Source organism: Brienomyrus brachyistius, chromosome 13 (assembly GCF_023856365.1).
Source record: "Brienomyrus brachyistius isolate T26 chromosome 13, BBRACH_0.4, whole genome shotgun sequence".
Lineage (NCBI taxonomy): Eukaryota > Metazoa > Chordata > Actinopteri > Osteoglossiformes > Mormyridae > Brienomyrus > Brienomyrus brachyistius.
Window position 1 is genome coordinate 20760424 of NC_064545.1, and position 22274 is coordinate 20782697.

Below are 22274 nucleotides of genomic sequence, written 5' to 3' on the forward strand. Positions count from 1 at the left end.
CGCAATCGCCAGGAGAAAACACGTGAAGTCACAGTAAATCAAGTTCGATTCACATTTTATGTTTTGAATTAAAAGTAATTGGTACTTTAACATTTGTTTTACAACAGTAGTATGTCACAAACTAAAACGGCCCTTTTTTGTCATGAACAATGAGAATAGTAATGAAAAACATTTCTGTAACTACAAAAGGGTTTACTCAGAGTGGACAAACTTTAATTCTTAAAACAATAATTCCCCTAAACCTTAGTCACGAGAGCAACATAAAACTTTGATAATGATTTTATGGTGAGAAAGCTCTATACATCAACCCATCCGCGAGTTATCACTTTTTGTTTTGGGACAAGATGGTAGTGTTTGAGCAACTTTCTGTGGCAGTAAAGGTGATGCGTTTGTTTCATTCTTTTGATATGTAAAAACGCATCACTGCCATTTAACCATTAAAGAGGGATACAATTAAAAAAAAACAATAAACAATTTTCCCAAGTTAAATAAGTTTGTGTGTTTGTAAAAATATCTGCTTAAAATGTAGAAAAGTGCCCCTACCGAATAAAAACCTTATACAAACTCGTGTTCCTTTGAAATGTTATAATTACTGCAGGAGGCAGGAGACCTATCCTAATTACTTTTGGGGAAAAATGTTCGTTTTAAAATAAGTTTATCGTAATAAATTCTTCGTCTAGTACTGATCGCAGCCGCACACTCTTCAGCATGTAGTTTCCCGACGACGCTGCAGGTGGCGCTGCGGGGACATGCGTCACTTTGCCGTGCGGATGCCGCTCATGGCGCCTCTCCTTCTCTCCTCTGTTTTCCTCTCTACAAAAGCCCTTCCGGATACACTTGTTTACTTTCAGACATGTCCCTTTTCCAAACATTTCAATTATGATTTCTGGTAATTATTTTAAATAAACGTCCAATTTAAGTTAAAAACCTGGGCATCTTATTGGAATTGAATTGCAATGCAATGCACGTTATTGTCCGGTCTTATGTGATTTCGTTGCCAGTTTAGCCATTTTGACAAATCAGAAGCAGATCGATTTCTAAACTTTTCTGCGCCGCTTTTCAACGTTTACGGGACACACAAGTGAACGGAGAGGAGCCCGCTGTCACTACACGTTGCTCCGTTTCTTTTTTTTTCTCCTGGACCGCGTCTGTAATGAAAAGGGACCGGCGCGGGCGGCTTGCTGCTAGGTCACCACCGACAAGTCATGCCCAGGCAGTCGGGGCCGGTAGGCGACCCGGGCGACGAGGAAGACCGAGGGCGACCGTGGAAAAGGGCGCTTCCGGAGAGGGGCTTGAGGCGAGCCGCAGGAGCGGCGGTCCTGTGGAAACCGCTGAAGGGGGGCGGGTGAAGGCGATCGCGGTGCCCGCTTTGGCAGCCGGAGCCGGTGATCGTACTGAAAACGGATCCCACCACATAAGTAAGTGGATTAGCTATGGTTTACAAGCGCTGAGCTACGCTCTTAAACGAGCTTCGCTAACCTATTTATCCTTAAAGCTTCCTGCATGCTTTATAGCGCATTGCCTGTAGTCCGGGTAGATGGCTTGAGCTTTAATTAGAGAGGGATTTAATTATATTAGCAGCTTTTTCAGATTGTATACAACCTGCACTCGGTCGTCTATCAGCAGAGCTGTAAAATATGAAAGACGATCACAAGTAATGAAGCTACAGCAAGCCGAGGTGTGATGTTTCATGGCTGATGGCGCGCTGTCTTTGTGGAACTGATCAGGCTCGGGTCGGCTCAGCACCGAGTTCTGCCGCCTCTGTCACGGCAAGTTTTCCCCGCGGAGCCTGCGATACGCGTTTGGCCAGCCCCAGGGGCCCCCGGTGGAGGAGAAGAGGGAGAAGTCGGCGCTGTTCTGCGCAGACTTCCAGCACCTGGTGGGGGTGCCGGTGAGCCGCGACCCGCTGCTCTCACAGTTTGTCTGTAAGAGCTGCCATGCGCAGTTCTACAAGTGCCACAACATCCTGCTCGCCTTCCTCCGGAGGGTCAACCTGTCGCCATCTTCGTGTGACAGTACAGGCGACTGGTGAGACTAGCCGTGGGGCAAACGTTCGCTTCAGTGTTTGTTTTGCTGAGAGGGACCCTGCTTTTTAAACTTTCTCTCTTTTCAGGGGTAATTCTATGTGCTCGAAGTTGGTAGATGATGCCCTTTTGTCTGGTACGTGTATGATGTATATACATCTTGTTCTGGGATATAAACTGTGAAAGACCAGTCAGCGTGACCAATTTTCCCCTTTCTCATCCTCTTGTCAATGCTCCCACCTCTCTCCAGCATCCCCAATTACCTCTTCACCCCAGTGTCTCCACAAACTGGTGTCTTGGGCCCACCAGCATGCCGAAGGGTGCAGGTCTTGCCCCAGCCTGCAGGAGGTGCTGCAGGGGCAGTACCAAGGCATGGTGAGGGCAGTGTGGGGGTGTGTAGAGGGACACAGCTATGCGGTGGAAGCCTACATGTACCCAGGCTCCAGCCCCAGGAAAGCAGCAACGTCACTGCGGCCGGAGAGGGAGGAAGAGACCTGGAGGAAAGGGGCCCTCAAACCTGGGGTGGGCCTCACAGCTGCCGGCCCACCCGAGGGAATGCCTATAGCCCCGCCCAGCCCAGCAGCGGCACCTCAGGGTCCCGGCCTGAAACCCATGCTGAGCATTGACACTATAGATACCACAGAGGGTGAGTGAGAGGCTTAACACGATGTTCCCTGGCCCAGTCCTCAGAGACCCCCCCCCCCCCCCATGTTCATGCTTCCTCCCAGCTCTGGGCCAATGACATTGGATACCGGATATGGATGCTATGAGAGTTGGGAGTGAACAAAAATGTGGACTGTTTGGGGGGGGGGGGAGCGCTGGCTTACCAGACCACAGCAGGCTATGGAGGAACTGCACCGGGGGTCACATTCATGGAGCATAAACCCGGAGCAGGGGCATTTTTATCACGGAGGTCAGATCTCTGCCATTTGACGAAGTTTAGGTGCTTCAAATGCATCGTTAGACTGAGGGGCTACTTTTACTTACCAGCGGGATACTGCAGGCTCCTGAGGCAGACGGGTTCTTTTCTGTGGTTGGTTGATTTCTTCATTCACTCCTCCACGTGGTCTTCAGGATTGGTGCAGAGTGAGGAAATGGCCACACCCATTGCAGCCGAGCCTCTGGACATAGCGGGGGACAGCGACCTCTCTGACAGGTAAGAAGGATGACGGTCTGGCCTTTTGAATCTTGGCTGTAGACGGCCGTGTTTTAGCATTGGGCTGGGTGGCGAGATGAAAAACGATCGTGTTTTCGCGTGTCCTCAGGGACTTCTCGAGCGAGGATGAGGAGAGGAGGAAGAGCGGCTCGTCGGATGAGCTGTTTGAGCCGTACCCCGGAAAGCGGTGAGGAGCGCGAGCTGCTCCCGAAAACACCAAGCCGGGAATAACGGGAGCAGAACCGCGCTGCAGGATTATGTTGAGCGCGGCAGCCTGGTGCTCGATTTTTCAGATTTGTAGGCGAGCCAGTTTCAGCTGGGTGCATCCAGAGCGTTAAACGTTTTTAAAACACCCCCGTGTGTGAAATGGCAGCTAACTGCAGAACTGTAAAATCCTAGGGGCGACCGGAGCGATCGTGCCAGGAGCAGCATGCCAGCGTTTCATTTTGCGAAAAAAGAGGAGGGGGTGCGCTTTGGTTCATCCTGTTATGTCTGTCTGTCTGTCTAGCGGAGTGGTTTCCTCAAAGAAAACCCCCACCCGAGAGCCCAAGATGCCCCTTGAGCCGAAAGCAAGGAAGAAGCCGGGGCCCAAGCCAGGCTGGAAGAAGATGATCAAGACTGAAAGGTAGTGAGCCAGCTGTGGTGGGAGGAGCCTCAAAGTGGTGGGAGGAGCCTCAAAGTGGTGGGAGGAGCCTCAAAGTGGTGGGAGGAGCCTCATCAGCAGGAGGGGGTGGGAGGGGCCTCAGTACAGGAGGACGGTAGGCGACACGTCAGCTTGTCCTGTGTATGTTTCAGAGAGGAGCTGCCCACCATTTACAAGTGCCCCCACCAGGGCTGCACAGCAGTGTACCGCGGTGCCGACGGCATGAAGGTGAGGCAAGCGGACGGACAATGAAAGGGCAGCCCTGCCTTCTTTGGCTCCCCATTTAGACCCGTGTGTGTAACCACTCTCTCCTGGGAACAGAAGCACATCAAGGAGCACCATGAGGAGGTGCGGGAGCGGCCCTGTCCCCACCCCGGCTGCAACAAGGTGTTCATGATCGACCGCTACCTTCAGCGGCACGTCAAGCTCATCCACACGGGTGAGGGCCGAGGAGCCGGAGCTCCCTTCCTGTGGCTCACGGTGCACAGGCCACCATCTGCTTATTCTAAAGCGATGCCCCCTTTTCCCCCCCCACACAGAGGTGAGGAACTACATCTGCGACCAATGCGGACAGACGTTCAAACAGAGGAAGCACCTCTCTGTCCACCAGATGCGACACTCCGGCGCAAAGCCGCTGCAGTAAGTATGAGATTGCTGCGTGTGTGGGGTCTGTTGTAGGGCAGAACAACAATGGTGCATTGTCACATCAGCGCCTGCAATTCAAAGGGCTGTTTCTGGGGGGCGCTGTGTGGCTCAGCAGGTTAGAACTGAGTCTGTGATCAGAAAGTAGCTGGTTTGAAACCCAGGGTTCCCTCAATGGGGCCTTGACCTCCAGTTGCACCAAGAACTGTCTGACCCCGATTTATAAAATGTCGCTTTGGATTAAAGTCTGCTAAAGTGTACAAATGTAAATGATACCGTTTCGGATTGTTACACCCTGATCTGGGCATGAATGCTGATGAAATGCTTTACAAACCTGACTGTGCTCGTACAAAGGGTTGTATTTGTAAACAGTGAGGATCACACACTGTACAGTGCCCATAAGAATACATGTGGCCCTGTGCAGAGGGGAAAAAGGCCTAATTTAGAAATGATTTAAGCAGCAGCTGAGAACTGCCATACGTTCCAGCGCGAAGTGGAAGTTCTCCAGAGGGCACAGTAGGGGGCGTGGGGGAGCCTGGCACGCAGTCCCCTCAGCAGACTGTGCTCTGTCCCTCGCACAGGTGTGAGGTGTGCGGCTTCCAGTGCCGCCAGCGCGCCTCCCTCAAATACCACATGACGAAGCACAAGGCGGAGGAGGAGCTGGAGTTTGCCTGCGAGTTGTGCGGCAAGCGCTTTGAGAAGGCGCACAACCTCAACGTGCACATGTCCATGGTGCACCCGCTGAAGCACAGCAGTGGGCCAGAGCCGCCAGCAGCCCCCGTGCCGCTGCCCCGCTGCAAGGATGCAGCCACCCCCCTGTGACCGCGGACCTCCATGCTAACCGCTAATGCCAGGACTACTAAGCGAAGAGGTGCACCATGGGACATGTGGTCTTATTTTTCAAGCTCCACCCACAGAGGGCTCGAGTTGAGGCCAGGATGTTTTCAGTGTCATTTGTACAGTCATGTATATAGATTCTATTTTTGCTGTTTTAGGGGCTGGTGGGCTCTGTTTGCCCGCCTGTTCTGCACTCCGTGTTTTAAACATACAGTTGTTAAAATGGAAGGAATTAATGAATTGGCGAACCAGAAGTGGCGTTGGCACTGGGCCCGTGACAGACGAGGCCACGGCAGAGTGCATGTTTGGCAGGTTTTAATGGTGACATCTTAACAGAACCATTCCAATTGTAGCAGCGAGGTTTGTGTGGCCTGTGTGAACCACCCCGGGCTGTTCCTGAAGCCAACAGACGATGCCAATGGAAGATACCATCTTAACCATAACTTTAGCTCTACTTTGTACAGCCCATAAACCACTGACAGGTCACGCCATGACTTGCGTTGGTACAGAAACCGCTGATACAGTCAGTGTTGCACTGGCGGGCAAAGCAGTGATGGGGGTTCAGGCGGTGTCCACACTCACAAGTAGTCCAGGTCGCCATAGAGAGGGTCGCTATGGCGATGGTAGAGCAGGTGCGAGGACAAGGCGGCGGCTACCTCCGGGTCCAGCTCCCCGCAGGCTGCCTCCAACTGGGAGTGGAGAGAGGAAGGTGTCAGTCAGGGGTTGGGCCACATGGGTACAGCTGATTGGCCCCCTCCAGTCTCAATCACCGATTCAAAACATATCATTGGCTAATGATAAATTGAATCCCTAGAAACATGGCCTCAGTAGCAGGCAATCGTAAAACAGACAGGTGGGTTCATCACGTCTAATTCAGAGCAGCTAATGGCAATGAGGCCATGCCTCGCACCTGGGCCTGCGAGGAGCTGCTCTGCACGCTGCTCTGCGAGATGATCTTCAGCAGGACCTGCTTCGCCGCGGCCACAGCCTGCAGTGGGGGGGCCTGTCAGACAGAAGCAGACGCTGCAGAGTGCGGTTGGAGGCACACGGACTGGCCGCGGGCTGCTAGCCGGGCCCCATGGGGGCAGTCACCTGTCCGGGCGAGGGAATCAGGCCGTCTAAGAAGAGCTTCGTCAGGGCCGAATACGAGTGCAGCGCCGGGAGAAGAAAGCCCGCACTCCTGGTCACCTTTCCCAAAACGTCTGTGTCCAAGTTGGTCACCAGGCTGAGGAGAACGTCATGTCAACATCTCTGCGGCCAGACGTGATTTCCGTAACACTCGGGAGGTGATTGCTTGGAGCTCCAAAACGCACGTCTATGAACCTTACCTATAGAAAGCCAAAGGCATCAGTCTGATGTTCCTGTCCGTTGTCGTCATGGACACAGCCTGATATTCATGCTGTTCTTTTAAAAGCAGTGATAAATACTATGAGCTGCAGGGCCGTGTGACTCAGGCAGGGCATAGGAAGGGCGGGCTGGGGGACTCGGTACCTGCAGCGGGTGACTTAAAGAGCAGCAGCCAATCGGGGGAGTCCGCCAAGTAGCTGAGAACCTCCAGACAGGCCGCCTGAGCTTGCTTGGCGCGGTCCGCCTCCTGAGACACAGCCCCACAGATTCGAACGCAAGACACGGCGGGTTGAAAAATGGCACGCGTCCGAGCGGCTAGGCGAGGACGTACCGGGGGCTGGACGAGGACGGCAAGCAGGTCCGTAACACAGAAGAAGAGCAGGAAGACCAGCAGCTGTGGGCGAGAGCTAGTGTACAGTGACATGACTCGCAGTGAACAGCGGGGACATCAGCACACTAAAACTGCAACTCTGATTCGCTCTAGCAAATCGGTGTTTTTGGGAGGGCAGCAACTAGCTTGAGAATTAAAGATGGGCCAGTAACCTAAAGGCTGTTTAGGGTCTTCCCCAGGGCCAGCCCAAACTTTTTCCAGGCCCAAAGAAAAATGCTAGTGACCCAAGTTGCCGTTTGACATCTTCCTTCTACTTCTAACAGATGAGGGGGGCCCCCTAGTGGCCGCTGGACTCTAAAGCAGCTGCTTGGTTCACCTATGCTTTGGGCTGGCCCTCATCCCTCCTAACATACCCCCGAACAAACTATTCAATGTGAGCTCTCCAGCTGCAGGAATGTGAGGGGGAAAAAAATACATCTCTGAATAAAACTGTCAGCTAAGCAATTAAATGAGAGTGAGAGCTCATTAGCAGCAGAACTGCAGGCCTTTATTTAGGGAACTCAAAAAGGCCTGCTTTCCCAGAATGCACCTACACTGGGGACAGGTACAGGCAAGAGGCTCGGAGAGACAGAAATCCCACTCATTGTGTGACATCTTCACAGTGCAGTGCCTCACTCTGGTTGCATGACGTGATGTTTGTGGTGTTCGCTGGGGTTCCTCACCGGCCTGCGCCGCTCTTGCAGTTTCTCCAGCCGCCCCAGGGTGGTCCTGATCGCCCGGTCTCCTCCCTGCCCCCTCCCCACGTGGTGCAGGAAAGCGGCCAGAAGCAGCGGCTCGGCCGTTGGGGGGGGCACCACCTCCCCTCTAACTGTACTGCAGAGAGAGGAACGTATACAAAATTATAATCCTGCACTGCAGGTGATCACCGGACAGGGCAGGCTGACCAATCAGATGTGTGGGTGTGTCAGCAGGAAGGAACCATGTGACCGTCAGATGGTGCTGGGTGCCAGTTCAGGTGAGCTACCTGCAGGCCCAGCTGTAACAGTCGGCCAGACGCTGTATTTCCTGTGGCAGCCGGCTTCCTGTCAGCCGGGTCCACAGAGACGCCAGGACGGAACACAGCGGTGACCACCAGCCCTGCCACACACTTTCCAGTTAAAACCATTACAAATTGGCAGTACGGGGGTGGAGCCGGTGGAGAAATGGAGCAAACCAGGGTCCATACCCCTGCAGACACCAGAAGCAACGGGCACCGCTGAGGAAGCTGGGTCAGGAGCTCGTCTACAGCATGACTCGGGTGCTTACAGCGCAGGCTGGCGTACAGCGCCCCCTGCAGGGATGGAAGGAGCACAACATGTGACAGGCGTTCCCAAAACACAGCGCGTGCGTTCATCACACACAGCAGCAAAGGTCTGGGTCAGTAAATACAAAGGACCATTAATGCACGTCCTGTTTTTCACTGGGTCACTTCCTGCTGAAACGCCAAAGTTGTCTCGCGAATCTATAGTTGTGTTTAAGATCCGCTGAGACGGCAGAATGCAGACAGAGAAGAAGCTAAATCACCTTGAAGAAATGTGCCGTGAGGGTATAAGGGAGCCGGCCAGCCGAATCACACACGTTCCTCTGGGAAGGGAGGCAAACACGGGGTCAGGCAAACATCGAGCAGCAGCTGAGAAGGGGGTCTTTCCCCATCAATAGAAAGACGACCTTAAAAGTGGGTAGGGCAGATCTGAATTCTCTCACGTGTGCCTGGTTCACATGCTCCATGAAGGCACTGCAGTCCAGAGACGTCCGACCCGGTCGGGTTCTCACTGACAGTAGAGCTGTGACAGGAAGTGCAACCACCACCCTGCGAGAGAACGTGGGGGGGCTTACTCGCACTGCCCATCAGACGGTTAACATGCAGAGAAGAGAGGGAACAGGCGGCCCGCCCCCCCCCCCCCCTCCACATACCTCCCCCAGTTGTGGAGAGTCCGCTCCAGGTCCAGCTGGCTGCTTAGAGCTGGGGGGTCAGAGGTGGCCGAGCACCTCTGAGAAACCAAGTCCAGCAGGAAGGTCCCGTTGTCGTCCTCGGATTCGGGGGATGGAGGAGTCAGGTCCAGTTCACCCATGAGCTCCTGCGGGGGGGGGGGAGGTATGGTCAACACGAGAGCTCCGCACATGGTCTGCTCCATTAACGGGGCTCAGCTGTCCAACCACAGCACCTGCAGCCTGCAGACGACATCTGGGAGACAAGTGTCCGTGTCAGGGATGCGGCTCCCCGGGGACCTGCAGGCGGACAGGACAGGGGGATCAGCAGGGGACGTCGGCGAGGGACAGGGACGGCGTCCTTCAGATGCGCTCTGTCAGCGCCGGGGGGGCCAGGGAGCTCATACTCGGTACACAGAGTCATCACTGACCCCGAGCGAGCGCAGATCAGCACACCCACCCGCTGTGCAGGTCCAGCACAGACCGCAGGATCTGGGAACAGGCCCGTCGGAGGTCACCATCGCAGCCACCCTGCTCCAGGGGAGCCGGTAGGTAGTGCTGCTGGCATGCCCACTGCTGGTATTCTATCCTGTCTCACACACACACACACACACACACACACACACACACACACACACACACACACACACAGTGTCAGTTGTGTTTTATGCCAAGCGTGAGAGCGTGTGATGATCGCTGTAGCAGGAGTGCGTGACGCACCTCTCCAGATCTGTCAGGGCGTCTCTGCTCCTCTGCACCCCCAGTTCTGCGTCCAACCACTCGGCAAATGACAGCTGGCGATGCACACGTTATGCACACGTTATGCACACGTTATGCACACGTTATGCACACGTTATGCACACGTTATGCACACGCACATCCTACCTGGTCTGCTGAGTACTTAAAGGCTTAATAATATGCAAAAACATAGCAAATGGACACATGGGGGGAATCCCTACATATACGCAGAATCAGCATTCAAACACAAACATGACTGTGCTAAGGTCTTATCTGCAGCAGATTTGAAACTCAGCATAAATGACTTCCTGACAAGTAGCATCTGTCAAGGCATTAAACTCAGCCCTCCCCCCACTCAGACACAGACAGCGCCCCCACCTGGCCGCCAGGAAGCATCCACAGGGCACGAACGCGGGGCTCCCTCCACAGTCGCCACACCAGACTCTCCCAGGATGCCGAGGGGTCGGTAATGGTCCTCCACGCAGCCTGCCCTGCCTCATCGTCCACCTCGACTCCCCCAGCTAGGGGGTCCGCCCTCGCTCCAGGCAGCAGCCGGGGGAGCAGGTACACCAGCTGTAAACACACACACGCACACGCTCAGTCTTTGCGGTACCACATCAGCACTCTGCTGACACCTGGCTCTGACAGTATTAAACCCAACACCAACACTGAGGTCAGGGACACGGGACGGCGCCCTCGTTATCCTGACAGAGCATTACAGACATTCAGCGAGCACGAAGCGTGTAGCACAGCAATGGGTCAGGACGTCATCGGAAGGTCGCCAGTTCGAATCCCATGCACACCGTTGGACCCTTCAGCAAGGCCCTTAACCCCCATTCGCTCCAGGGACGCAGATCTGACCTTGTTTTCAATTGTACGTCGCTTTGGGTGAAACTGTCTGCTAAATAAATGAAGTGCAAATGTAACACATCTCGCTCCCCCGAAATGGCTGCTTTCTCCTGTATTATGCAGTATGTACTGCTTTTCCAGGCCTGGCTCAGCACTCATTCGGCTGCTATCCTGAGAGTTGCTCCTGCTGACATGCATGTACACACACACACACACACACACACACACACACACACACACACACACACACACACACACACACACACACACACACACACACACACACACACACACACACACACACACACACACACACACACACACACACACACACACACACACCTCCCTGCTCACACTCCAGCCAGACACTGCAGAGTCTCACACCTTCTTCCACAAGCTGCTGGGGAAGCACTCCTGCACGTTCTCGGCTGGCAGGGTGAAGCGACACAGGGCGTAGCACACAGACGCTGCGCAGAACCTAAAGGGGAGGAGGAGGTTAGCAGTTAGACACCCATCAGGGGCCGGTCGTGGTCAGCAGCTGTGTGCAGGATCACGCAGGGTGTGATCTGGTATCATATGGGATCTATCGGCTTTGACCGCAAACCCAGCATCACTCGCCTACACGGGGCAGCGTACAGTAGCACGCCGGTTTTATTCCCATTATCCGGACCCCCGGTCCCGTTGGTTACCTCTGTGCTCTTAGTCACCGTGTAGACCCCACCCCCCCCCCATTCCCACCTGAGGGCAAAGGCCATTTCGGTGGCAGTGCTGCAAGGCAGGGAGGCGCCCAGAGCTTCGGAGAAAGGCACAGGGTTGGGGGGCCAGCCGGGCTCGGGGACGACCAAGGGACAGCGGGCTCTGCACTCGTGCAGGTGCATGAGGAATGCGGCGAGACCCAGAAGGTGTGCGGCTTCCAGCGTCGCCCCCTACAGGCGGAAGAGAAGCCTGCACATAAATGATCTCCCTTTCAGCATTTTTTTTTACTGGCGAGTGCATCTTCAGCCTTGTTTCTGTTTAGCTGGTAACCCTCTCCAGGCATCCTGAGGATGGATAGATGGGTGGATGGATAGATGGATGGATGGGTGGATAGATGGATACTAAACTGAATGAAACTGCAGGTTTACAGTACGACAATACATACATACAGTAAACAGTAACAGTGCACGGAATTCCGTTGTAACGGCTCAGCCGTGGACAGCGGGTACTGCACAGTGAAGAAATGCATATTCACATGACCTACGCAGTTCTGCTGCATTCAGGAAGCTGGTCTTGTCACCTGTATCCCAACTGGCTGTAAATTCCAACAGCCGAAGGTGAGAACGACCTTATGAATGATCATACATAGATATTCTTAAACCCTCAATCCTACACCTGTGAGAGCAACTAACTTCACATCACCCAGCACAGGACAGTGGACGAGCTTGGCGGAGGAAACCGCCAAGCTGGTGTACAGTAACAAAGAGCGGACAGCGATCGCAGAGCGGACAGCGATCGCAGAGCGGACAGTGATCGCGGCGGGAATCACCTGCTCGCAGATCAGGCCCTGAAGGCGCTGCAGGAGACATGCCGTCAGCTTCCTGTGTCCCAGTAACATCTGGACAAAACGGCTAGCCCACGGGCCCTGCCTGGGTTAGGGGGGGGGGAGGAGGGGGGGTTAGGAAAGGTGTGACCTGAGCGGGACACGGACTCGGGGGCGGCAGCCGTGTTCGAGAACGAGTTCGACATTAAAAAGAACTTCTTATAACTTTTTTTTTTAGCTTTGGAACCAGGGGCAGATTAACTTATCTGGGGGACATAGGCTGACAGGTAATCCCCCCCCCCCATGTGGAGCTGAAAGAGAAAACTGGCAATCATGAACAGGGGATTCATGCGATAAAATCAGCCGACCCTGCAAGGCTCTGGCAGTAAACTCTGCCAGATTTAATCTTTAACCATTCAATTTTTACCAAGGGTGGAGTCCCTGATTTTTTCGGGGCCTGTGGGTAGCCTATGCATTAATCTGCTTCGGCTGGGAATGACATATTAAAGAGGAGCATGTGGAGGGAAGCTTGTTTTGCCTGGTATGATGTTCCCCTCACCTGTCTGGGGGCCGCAGCCTTGAGGCGTCCATCAAGCTTTGGCAGAAGCCCCTCAGCACCACATCAGCGATCCGCTGACACCGGGAAGCAGGAGAGACAGAGGAGGTGAGAGACAGACGAGGCCAGAGACGGTGAAAGACAAGGAACGGGGCTGTGGAAACCATCAGGGGAGCGACGGGTGTAGCCCACCTGGTGCTCCAGGTCCGGGGAAGCCAGGGAGTCCGGATGGAGGCACACCGTCACCTGGACCGGCGTCTCGTCAGGCCGTTCGGGAATCAGGAGCGCCAAAGATTCGGAAATACGGGCGAGCTGAGCCAACACTTCTGGGGGGAGGAGGAGGAGAGACCATCACTGGGTCGTTAGGAGTCCACCCGGCTGCCACACTGATGCTCGTTAATTAAAACAGTGACAATGCAGCCGTTTTGGCCAAAATTAATTTTGAAAGCAGGTGGAAAGTGTGCGGTTGACCGCCCATGGGTCTGTAAGCTGGTGAGACGCGTTTTCACCACCCAGCCTCCAGGTGGCGCCCTGTCTCCTCCACTCTCCTCACCCTCCTCCGTCCCAGGTGCTGACAGCAGGATCCCCAGCTCCTGGAGTTCTGCCTGCAGTCTCTCCTGGGGCTGCAGATCCTTCAGCACCTCCAAGCCTGCAGGGACATGGGTTCGAGTGTGGGTCCCACATACACACACACAGACACGCACATGCAAACACGCACATACCGTGCTCCCGCCTCAGCCTCTCCCTCTCGCAGGACTGGGTGTAGGCACTGTACAGCGATGCTGGGATCTTCTCCGCCCTGCAACATGATAGCCACGTCAGTGAACTGTTCATGGCCAATATGAAAACCAGGCCTCATTCCTCCATCCATCCATTTACAGCAACTGTGTGTGTGTGTGTGTGTGTGTGTGTGAGAGGCAGGTTCTCAGCACACCTCCTCAGGGACTCGATGAAGGACATCTGGGAGTCGGGGCTATCAGGAAGCTGAGGGAATGGGGAGAAGGAGGAGAGTCTGGAACATCCTGCATCAATGACACCCAGCTCCCCCGTGCCCCATAGGGGCAGATCAGCACGGCTTACCACACGCGGCATCAGCAGGGCCGGCAGGAAGCGGGTCAGGAAGTACTGCCTCCTGAAGATGCTGCAGATGGAAGGGGGGGGTGTCAGCTAACAGGAAGCACCGAGGGGGAGGGCATCCCGAAATAGCCCGGGGGACCCATTCTAGATAGGAACAGGGCACAGAACTCTAATTTTCGTTGCCTAGATGACGCATTTATTGATAAGGGATTTTTTCTACCTACATATTCAGCTTTGGGTCCTTTACATTAAATATGTTCATGGGTACAGTGGCAGGTTCAAATCCCAGGGTCAGCAGAGTGATGTCATCGTCGAGCCCCTGGGCATAGCCCTTAGCCCCAAATGCCCCAGGGACTGGTTCACTCAGCTCCCTGACCCGCACCTGATGTATTATGCAAGTGTACCAATGGCTCGGGTAATATCACTTGGTAAATCCCGTTACTGTGTGGAAGCTTAATATGCAGCTCAGGAAGCGCCTGACTGAAGGGCTCCCCCGCCCAACCAGTGACCAAAAAGCCCCCCCTCCCCCCTCTGAAGGGATCCCCCCAGCCAGCGATCAGAAAGCCCCCTCCCCCCCCAGTGCCTCTGGTCCCTCTCCAGCTGGCATGAGTAAGTGCTGACCACCAGATACACATACACCGCTAACGGAATCCCTTGGCCGGGATGTGGGGTACGGGGGCGGGGGGGTTTTTTCTGGGAACGGTCCAAAGCACCTGGCCTCCATGACGGCCGGCGAGATCTTGCCGCTGCTCTCAAACAGCCGGATGGCCTTCTCTACATCCTGGGGCGCCTGGCAGCCAGGCTGTGGGGACACACACAGATGGGGGCAAGGTCACACACCACACTCATGCACTGGCAGAGGGGGGGGCTGTAAGCGAGCTCCCCCGGCCCTCAGAGACCCACACCTGCCATGCCGTGTCACCCGGCTACTGAACGGCAGCTGACGTCAAGACCACGTGGACCTCCTGGGGGCCTCGTGGATCTTTGGCTCCGTGACGCACCTCAACATGAGCTGAATCAGACTTTCGGGGAGGGGGTGGCTCACCTGCACTGGAACGTCAGCCCCAGACGAGTCCTCATACAACCCCATTTCATCCACGGAGACCTGGGAGAGGCGTGCGAGCATGAGGCATATGTCATTTTTGATTATGTTTACATAAGACCATCTTATTTCCCTTCTACTGATCCAGTCCATTTTCATACTCATATCATACAAAACTTCCATTATATGTTTGCACCATGGTTACATATTTACAGCTCTGGAAAAAATTAAGAGACCGCAGCAAAATTTTCGGTTCTACTCATTGCTCAGTTTGTGGGAAGGCACCAGTGTAAAATACACATTTCTGCTAACTCCAGTCTGACTTCTCATTAATGAAGGGCTTCTTCCTTGCTTTGTGGGTCTTCAGTTTTTCTGCAAGGAGCCTGGAACGAACTGTCCTGGCAGTGCTCTTCACAGCACTTGATGTTTCCCATTCTTTTTCAAGGTCACTTGAGGTCATCCTCTGATTTATGAGGTAATGTTGGATAAGTTGATGGGCATCTAGTCCCTTCCACCCTCTTCCTGGCTGGTTCCTGGTCATTCCCAGTGTCTCTTGCTTCACCTCATTCTAGTGTACTGCTGTCTTAGAAGCTTTGAGCCTGGAAGCAGCCTGCCTCTCAGTGTAGCCTTCTGCCAGCAGAATCAGGATTAAACCAGGCTTTTAAAACTCTATATTTTAAAAAAGTCTGCATGCTCTCAATTTTTTTCCAGAGCTGTATATTCATAACTCTATTTCATATGTACCTCTACTTACGAACTTTCAGACATACGAACAATGAGGGCTGTTAGTCCAAATTGTGTTCCTTGGGCTCCCGTTTCCTGTCTGAACCCCAATTCCGCCGAGTACGACTTCCGGCCGCTACTCCCGCCGCGCAGCAGCGTAGCGTGCGAACTCCCAGCATCCTAGTTCTTTGTACTTGCATATACGCTTAAAACGACGGGTTACCTTCAGGTCAGCGAGCCGCGTCTTGGCGAGAGACACGTACTCCTGCAGCAGAGTGCGGTGCTTCACCGGAACGTAGGGGGGATGAAGAATGTGTACCTGAGGGGGTCGTGACCCCAAAACATAATGAGTGTCAAGACCACAAATTGTGTGAGGAGGGTAAGAGAGAGGAATGGGGGTTACGGGGGTGTCCTGAGGAGGAAGGAGAACAAGGCCCAGAGAAAGTGAGGTCACCTTCAGGTACTGCGGTGGGTCGAAGGGCACGAGGTCCGACAGGAACTTCATCAGGAACACCACAGACTTTTTACTGTTGCCGTAGCAACCGGCGGCACTCCCGAAGGACGCCTGAAAGAGCGAGACACCTGGCAGCGATACGGCCGGGACAGGGGAATTTCACCGGAAGCGGGAGGGAGGCGGACCTTGAACCACTCGCCGTAGGAGGGGAAGACGGCGGCACCCTCCAGCGCCCCCTGGCGAGCCAGCAGGAAAGCGGTGACCATGTTCTCCAGGTCGTAGCTTTCAAAGGCCACGCTCAGGAGTTGGGAGAGGAGCTCTGGAGGAGGTGGCAGGAGACGGATGGTTTGGGTCACATGCTTTCTGTGACTCTGTGCGTGTGTGTGTGTGTGTGTGTGTTCGTACCTGTAAGGGTTCGTTGAGCCTGTGCATCACACACCAGCACGGTGGACACAAAGGACAGCACATGCTGCCAGTTAACCTCATGGGTTTCTAGAACATTCCGCAGGTGACAAAGCAGCTCATCCACGCTGAACGGCACCGCAAGCTGAAAGAGACGAGTACAAGCAGGCCGATGATGTCACTAACAGAGGTCCATCACCCAGCAGAAGGAAGGGACAGCCCCCCCACACACACACCTTACGGTACAAAGCTGTGAGAGGGCGGGTGGTCTTAGCGAAGGTCCACTCACTCTGGTTGGCTATGGCATCCGACACTAAGGAAGCGAGCGAGAGGGAGTCTCGGTCAGCTGGGGGCATGAGCTTCACACAAACAGCACAAACACACTGTGTGGGCAGATGCAACTGCTTCAAACAGCAAACAATGATGACCAAAAGGGTTCGGATTAAAAACCCCAGGGAGAGATTGAATGTTGTACCCAAGGATGCAATAGCAAACCCCCCCCCCCCCCCCCCCATCACAGGTGGGTCATTAGGATCCTGGCTATAAACACAAATGTAAATGTAAAAAGAGCATCGCGCTGGGACGCACGATGATGTCACCAGATAGCTGACCTTTGAACTGCGGCTGGCAGGTGAGGACGTAGGTGAGGCAGTGCGTGAAGAAACGACGCAGCACACTGTCCGAGAGAGATACCTGACACAGCGTCAGGTCCAGCACCCAAACCCTGCAGGAAAAGACGAGAGGAAGGTGTGCAACATCCTCCGGTCCTCAGCTAGAGATCAGACGCTCACTCGTGACGGTCCCCCGCTCACCGGGGAGTCACCTGACATTACCAGGATCCAGCCGCTTCTGTCCCAGAGTGCAGATCTGCCCCCTGCTGCAAGCCGTCCAGCACCCCTGTGGAGCACATAGTCATAGGGGGCTGGGAGAGGGCGGGGCAGCACCCATGGGAGGTGGGTGAGAGATACCCACATGACAGCATGTCCTCCAGTACTGCCACACATAGCTGGGAGATCCTGCCGGGGGGGTCCTGGAATCCGCACTGCAGCAGAACTGACACCACACCTGCAACATGGGAGGGGGACAGAGACGGAATGTGAGGCCCGATGACATGAGGGCAGCAGTGGGGTCACCATGGAAACGACCACCCCTGTGCCACATTCGCACTGGCTGGCATCTGGGGGTGGGGGAGCAATTTTTAAAAATAACATATATAATAATTAATTTCTTGGTGCAGTTGTGGGGAGGTGGAGAGGCTTTAAAACTACTCACATCTTTAGAAGGAATGGGAAAGACAAACCAGTAACCCAGACCAGTACAGACATGCAGCTGGGGCATGGAGGTATCCAAGCAAGTAGGATAGGGTTAATGGCCTAAATTGTAAACCTATAATGTGTGTGTGTGTATGTGTGGCGGTGTGTGTGTCACTGTGTACTGCAATGACCTGACTTCCGGTGCAGGGAGTACCCTTGCCTCATGCCCTAAGCTGGCCCCAACCCCCTCAGGAACCTCTCCAAGAATAGATGTTTTTTGTTCTCCTTTCCTTTTTAAAATTAACATAATTTCCCTGCTCACCGAGCACCGTGAATGGGAGTTACACCGAATCCCCTGAATGAAGGTGGCTGCTTAAAATAAACGTGAGACTAAACTTGGTGGGGAAGAGTCAGAGAGCAATGGCATTGTATGCTGCCCCCTACCTGCGAGGACCTGCTGCTGCACTTCTTTATCCTCCTCCACTCCCACGGCCGCTCCTCCACACAGACTCCTCATCTCCGCCCCCAGCCATGCCACGCCTCCCTCCTCGCTGGGGGCCCGATCAGAGACACACGTCACTGCCTCACCCACTCTTCGGGCCTGCTCATTTAGTCACTTGCTAATGTCACCTTCCATCTACTTCCAGGCCACTGTGCCATAAAAGTGCTTCGTGCGAGACTTACCTTTCCAGAATGAGCTCCAGGGTGACGACATTTCCTGAGTGGAGAAGCCAGGCCACCTCCAGCGTGGGCTGTTCCCAACACACACACAGAAAACGCACCATATTCATACGTGCACATGCAGCTCTGAGAGTTGCGACGCGCTAAAACCCAAATCACCAGTAGGAGGCACTCACCTGACACTTCCAGAGCTCGCGGCAGAAGATATGGGGGCTGAAGGCCGCTTTGGAGCGCAGCCCCTGAATGGAGCGAACCAGCGCTGAGAGCTTAGCCTGGATGGACAAGGAACCAGGACCACTTAGCTGGAGTGACAGTGAGGAGAGATGCCGCACCAGCTCGCAATTTTAACATTCATCTAGGTGGATATTTCTGCATGATAGGTTTAGGTGAGGGGCTGACATACCCTCTGGATAGAGCTCAACAGCGCCCCCGTGGCACAACCTGTTGAACGTCCCATCAGATCTACCACTCTCTCTGCTGCCACCTTGGAGGAGACCACGCCCACTGGGACTCCCAGCTCCACGGCTTGCCTCTGCAGAGCATGCACTGGGGAAGCACGCACAGGCGCGCGCACACACACGTAGACAGGTTTGTGATTATATCTTTGTGGGGACTCTCCATTCATTTCTATGGGGAAAACTCTAATCACGACCTGACGACCTTAACCCCTACCCAGCCCTAACCTTAACCATAAGTAACCAAACAAAACATGAGACTTCCGGAATTTTTACTTTTTCGATTGCATTCACACATCTTTGTGGGTCCCCACAATGTCAAAATAAATTGTTACATTGTGGGGGACATTTGTTCCCCATAAAGTAATATAGACCTAATCCACATACACACACACAGTCTCATGTACATAAGAGCCAGTATTAACCTATCAGAGAGTCTTCCAGGTCAGATGGAGGTCCAGCCCTAGAAGAGGGATGGGCTCTCGGTGCAGGATTCTCCACATCCAGGTCCATCTGAGCCTCGGACACACTGGTGCTCCCCTAAAGTGGGCAATCAGTCTCACTGAATAAACACAGGTTTTCCCTTAACTGGGTTCAGAGTTACGAAGTGAGACATTTGAAGGCCTTCCTCCCCTCAACCTGCAGCTCCAGGCCACTCGGGCCCACCTACCTCCAGAAGCAAAGCGGATAGGTTCTGGTGCCGGTTGAGCAGCTGGATCGCTGCACCGCGCAGTTCGGCCTCGCTTTGATGTCTGGGTCTCTTCGCCGTATGGGCCGCTGAAGATCAAAAGCAGGTCAAAAGTACACTGTGTGAACTGCAGCAGCACCTCACTGGGTCAGCAGAGAACGTACCGTTACTACAGAGCAGGCCAATGAATCTACAACCGCACTGACTTCATTAATCAAAATTAAAAACTTAGCAACGCAAAGGTCAGCCAAGCTTATGTGCCATAACTCAGGGACCAGTTTTATAAACACCAATCCTCTCCTGCGTCAACCTGTGTATTAAAGAGATGTCTTTTCGTGAGCCACAAAAAGGATGAAGAATTTAGTGAAACATAAAGTGGAATTTCGCGGATTAGAGGGTAAAAACAACTAAAGAAAAGAACTCATAATAGACATGCGTACTCACCAAGAAGATCAGAGAAAGACCGCCTGTGCCCGGACACAGACACGCTAGACGACTCCAAAGACATTACAACGCTTCGGTTAAGTCGGATAGGTTCAACAAGAATCACCACATTTTTCAAAACACACCCATAAAGAAGCGGATCTTTAGACTTTAACTACAAAATGAAATCCTTTAGCCATAAACAGGTTACTGTGCAGAAACACACACTACTAGGAAATATCAAGACAACCAAGTTGTCATCTTTAACAAAATAACAGTCACTACAGCATCTACAGGTTCTATATAACGACCCATGCAGCGCTTTTCCACTTCCGAGTGCATTCGCGCTCTGTATCCTCATTGGCCGAAGCTCTCTTTCACTCTGACCAATTGGATTATCTGCTCCGAACACGTGTTAACCCTGTTATCACAGGGGCCGAGTGGCTGTAATCTGTCTCCGGTTATTTAGCTCTTAATGTCTTCAAGTAAAATTTTGAGAAGCGTATGTATTGGGAGCGAGGAAAACCTGACAACTTGTCTTGTTTTTCACCATAATTCTTTATTTTCTTAATCTGAAATATTTGTGTAAAAGTACTTCAAAATAGTTCTGGCAACGTTGTATTTAAATGTCACAAAATGTTTAACACAAAAAGTATTTAATTTTAAATTAAATCACAATGTTAATAAATATAAATAAGTAATTGAAAAGTAACAGTTATTAAAACGAGCAGCTCCATATTAGAGTAAGTTCTTGTGTTGAGCGCTGGTAAACATCTTAGATTTAGCTTTACCTAGAAAGCAAAGGTTTTGACCCCGCGTCTTTTAAATCACACTTTCACAATCAATGCATGCAGTTAGGCTATTTGGTATCTCTAAATAGTCCACTGTGTATAAAAGTGCGTACCCCTGTTATGTGCCCTAATTAAGCTGCCTGGGATAGGCGACCATGTCCGGGAAAAGCGACTGGAAGATGGATGGGAAATATTGACGACAGAATGAGGGAGTCGGGTGTGACAATGAGTCAGACAGTTCCGTTTAGGTACAGATCAGGTGAATGCCGGTCCGGGAAGGATGGCGCTCCGTGCGTCTGCGTTTAAACAGCATGCATGTTGTTCAGATGATCTGCAAAACAGGCAATGCATGTTTACTTCATATGCTCCAGGTTCATTCCGCGCTACTTCGTAGTTTAGCATAATTTAAATTAATATTCAGCCTACACTCTCTGTAATATAAATATCCATGTACATAAATAGGCTTCCATATAAATGGATGCTTATTTACAAACCATGCACACGTTTATCTGAAAAAATGTGGGTGTGAGACTATACTTGCGCTTTCCCATAATATGCTACCGAGAAAAAAGCAACAGTGCTGACGGGATGGGTCTAGGTACCAAAAAAAAGAACCCTAATTATAAAACACGCGCTATTTTGGAGTAGGAATACCACCCCAGTCGAAACGTCTAACGGCAACCTTTGCGCTTATTGGCAGGATCTGAACAACGCAATTAGCTCCCTGACAGGGCAATGTCAAACACGTCGATGTGCATCTAATACTGTGCTTCCCCCAGCAGATGGAAGTGTCAGTAAGGTGTTGCAGTGAGTAATCAATCTGCTTAAGGTAAACACCACCAGCAGGTCCATTAAAACAATGTGAAACATAATTACGATGGTGATGACTGTACGTGATCGCCACTTGTTTACGGAAATCGATATCGGTGCTGACTGCTCTTTTTGCGCCAAGCGTTATGCTGCGCCTGCATTCCAGTCGCTCCGTGTTTGGTCTTGACCAAGGATTATAAAAATGTGAGCAAAAACATTTATAACGAGATACAGGGTAGAGAAACGGACACAAACAGTGGTGAGTGCCTAAATCCAGCAGATTAGACCTTTTATTAAGCCCTTAAAAGGACTAGGGCAGACATCAAATCACACATAGCAATGAAACACCAACGCCAGACAGTAAGGTATACACACAGTGGGTGATTTATACAATGGGTAAAGACATCTGAGGATTGGATAGAGTTCACGCATGACACAGGCAAGGACACACACAACAATCAGGTTGCTTGAGGGGACACTGTACAGGTCTGGGGCGCTGTGGCAGGACGGGGGTCCAGTGGACTTGAAGGTGTGGCTTGAGAGTGTACTGCATGGGTCTGGGCGACTTTGGCATGGGTATTGGGGCAGAACCATGCCCTCATGGCCTCTGTCCCCAAAGCACCAGCAGACCGCTGAGCCTCCCATCTCAGCGGCCATGGTCTTGGTCGGCCTCAACACAAATTGGCCACAGCTACCTTGCCATCCCATAACTACCTGCAGGTCTGTCAGGCTGCAGTTGGCTGCAACACCAACGTTCAGACAGACCCGCTCCAGTACTTCTAGCATTGCCACTTCTAGCACCCGACTTTCGACACCAGGGTAATGTCTGGTAACCCAAAAGCAGCAGGGTGGCAGCGAGAAATAA

General features: G+C 52.8%; 2 protein-coding genes across 7 annotated transcripts; one reads left to right on the plus strand and one right to left on the minus strand.

The window, feature by feature from the left end:
• Nucleotides 1-739: 739 nt before the first annotated feature.
• znf276 (zinc finger protein 276) lies at nt 740-5542 on the plus strand. Its single transcript, XM_048973565.1, has 11 exons — nt 740-1418; nt 1728-2028; nt 2114-2160; nt 2275-2670; nt 3099-3180; nt 3290-3367; nt 3689-3805; nt 3976-4051; nt 4145-4262; nt 4363-4462; nt 5047-5542. The coding sequence occupies exons 1-11, from the start codon at nt 1154-1156 to the stop codon at nt 5285-5287; spliced, it is 1821 nt and encodes a 606-aa protein (XP_048829522.1). The 5' UTR covers nt 740-1153; the 3' UTR covers nt 5288-5542.
• A 60-nt stretch (nt 5543-5602) lies between these two features.
• Nucleotides 5603-22131, minus strand: LOC125706745 (Fanconi anemia group A protein). 6 transcript variants are annotated; one of them, XM_048973563.1, is made up of 42 exons: nt 19830-22131; nt 19368-19474; nt 19123-19237; nt 18646-18788; nt 18419-18514; nt 18246-18313; nt 18006-18112; nt 17281-17373; nt 17142-17205; nt 16920-17032; nt 16545-16621; nt 16312-16453; nt 16092-16225; nt 15907-16017; nt 15676-15771; nt 14733-14792; nt 14401-14489; nt 13691-13751; nt 13545-13594; nt 13333-13409; nt 13164-13259; nt 12803-12936; nt 12614-12687; nt 12061-12160; nt 11274-11461; nt 10920-11013; nt 10065-10259; nt 9669-9742; nt 9409-9537; nt 9185-9248; nt 8934-9097; nt 8724-8829; nt 8544-8603; nt 8206-8310; nt 8005-8117; nt 7703-7853; nt 6981-7043; nt 6794-6896; nt 6631-6706; nt 6395-6527; nt 6213-6305; nt 5603-5991 (listed from the first exon to the last, which is right to left on the minus strand). In XM_048973563.1, exons 1-42 carry the CDS (start codon nt 19891-19893, stop codon nt 5881-5883), a joined length of 4293 nt encoding a protein of 1430 aa, XP_048829520.1. In that variant the 5' UTR covers nt 19894-22131; the 3' UTR covers nt 5603-5880. The 6 variants fall into 6 exon arrangements, 4 of the variants coding, with proteins under 4 accessions (XP_048829520.1, XP_048829519.1, XP_048829518.1 ...); XM_048973562.1 differs by having other exon boundaries at nt 6631-6701; nt 7656-7853; XM_048973561.1 differs by having other exon boundaries at nt 6794-7043.
• Between the last annotated feature and the right edge of the window lie 143 nt (nt 22132-22274).

What these genes read in the sequence shown, in the direction of transcription:
- znf276 (XM_048973565.1), top strand. Translation starts at nt 1,154, where the DNA reads ATGAAAAGGGACCGGCGCGGGCGGCTTGCTGCTAGGTCACCACCGACA. An exon ending in AGATGATGCCCTTTTGTCTG is followed by an intron (nt 2,161 to 2,274) that starts GTACGTGTATGA and finishes ACCTCTCTCCAG; the next exon opens with CATCCCCAATTACCTCTTCA. An exon ending in GAGCCGTACCCCGGAAAGCG is followed by an intron (nt 3,368 to 3,688) that starts GTGAGGAGCGCG and finishes CTGTCTGTCTAG; the next exon opens with CGGAGTGGTTTCCTCAAAGA.
- LOC125706745 (XM_048973561.1), bottom strand. Translation starts at nt 19,893, where the DNA reads ATGTCTTTGGAGTCGTCTAGCGTGTCTGTGTCCGGGCACAGGCGGTCT. An exon ending in GCAGCAGCAGGTCCTCGCAG is followed by an intron (nt 17,374 to 18,005) that starts GTAGGGGGCAGC and finishes CCCATGTTGCAG; the next exon opens with GTGTGGTGTCAGTTCTGCTG. An exon ending in TCACAGCTTTGTACCGTAAG is followed by an intron (nt 16,454 to 16,544) that starts GTGTGTGTGTGG and finishes CGTCTCTTTCAG; the next exon opens with CTTGCGGTGCCGTTCAGCGT.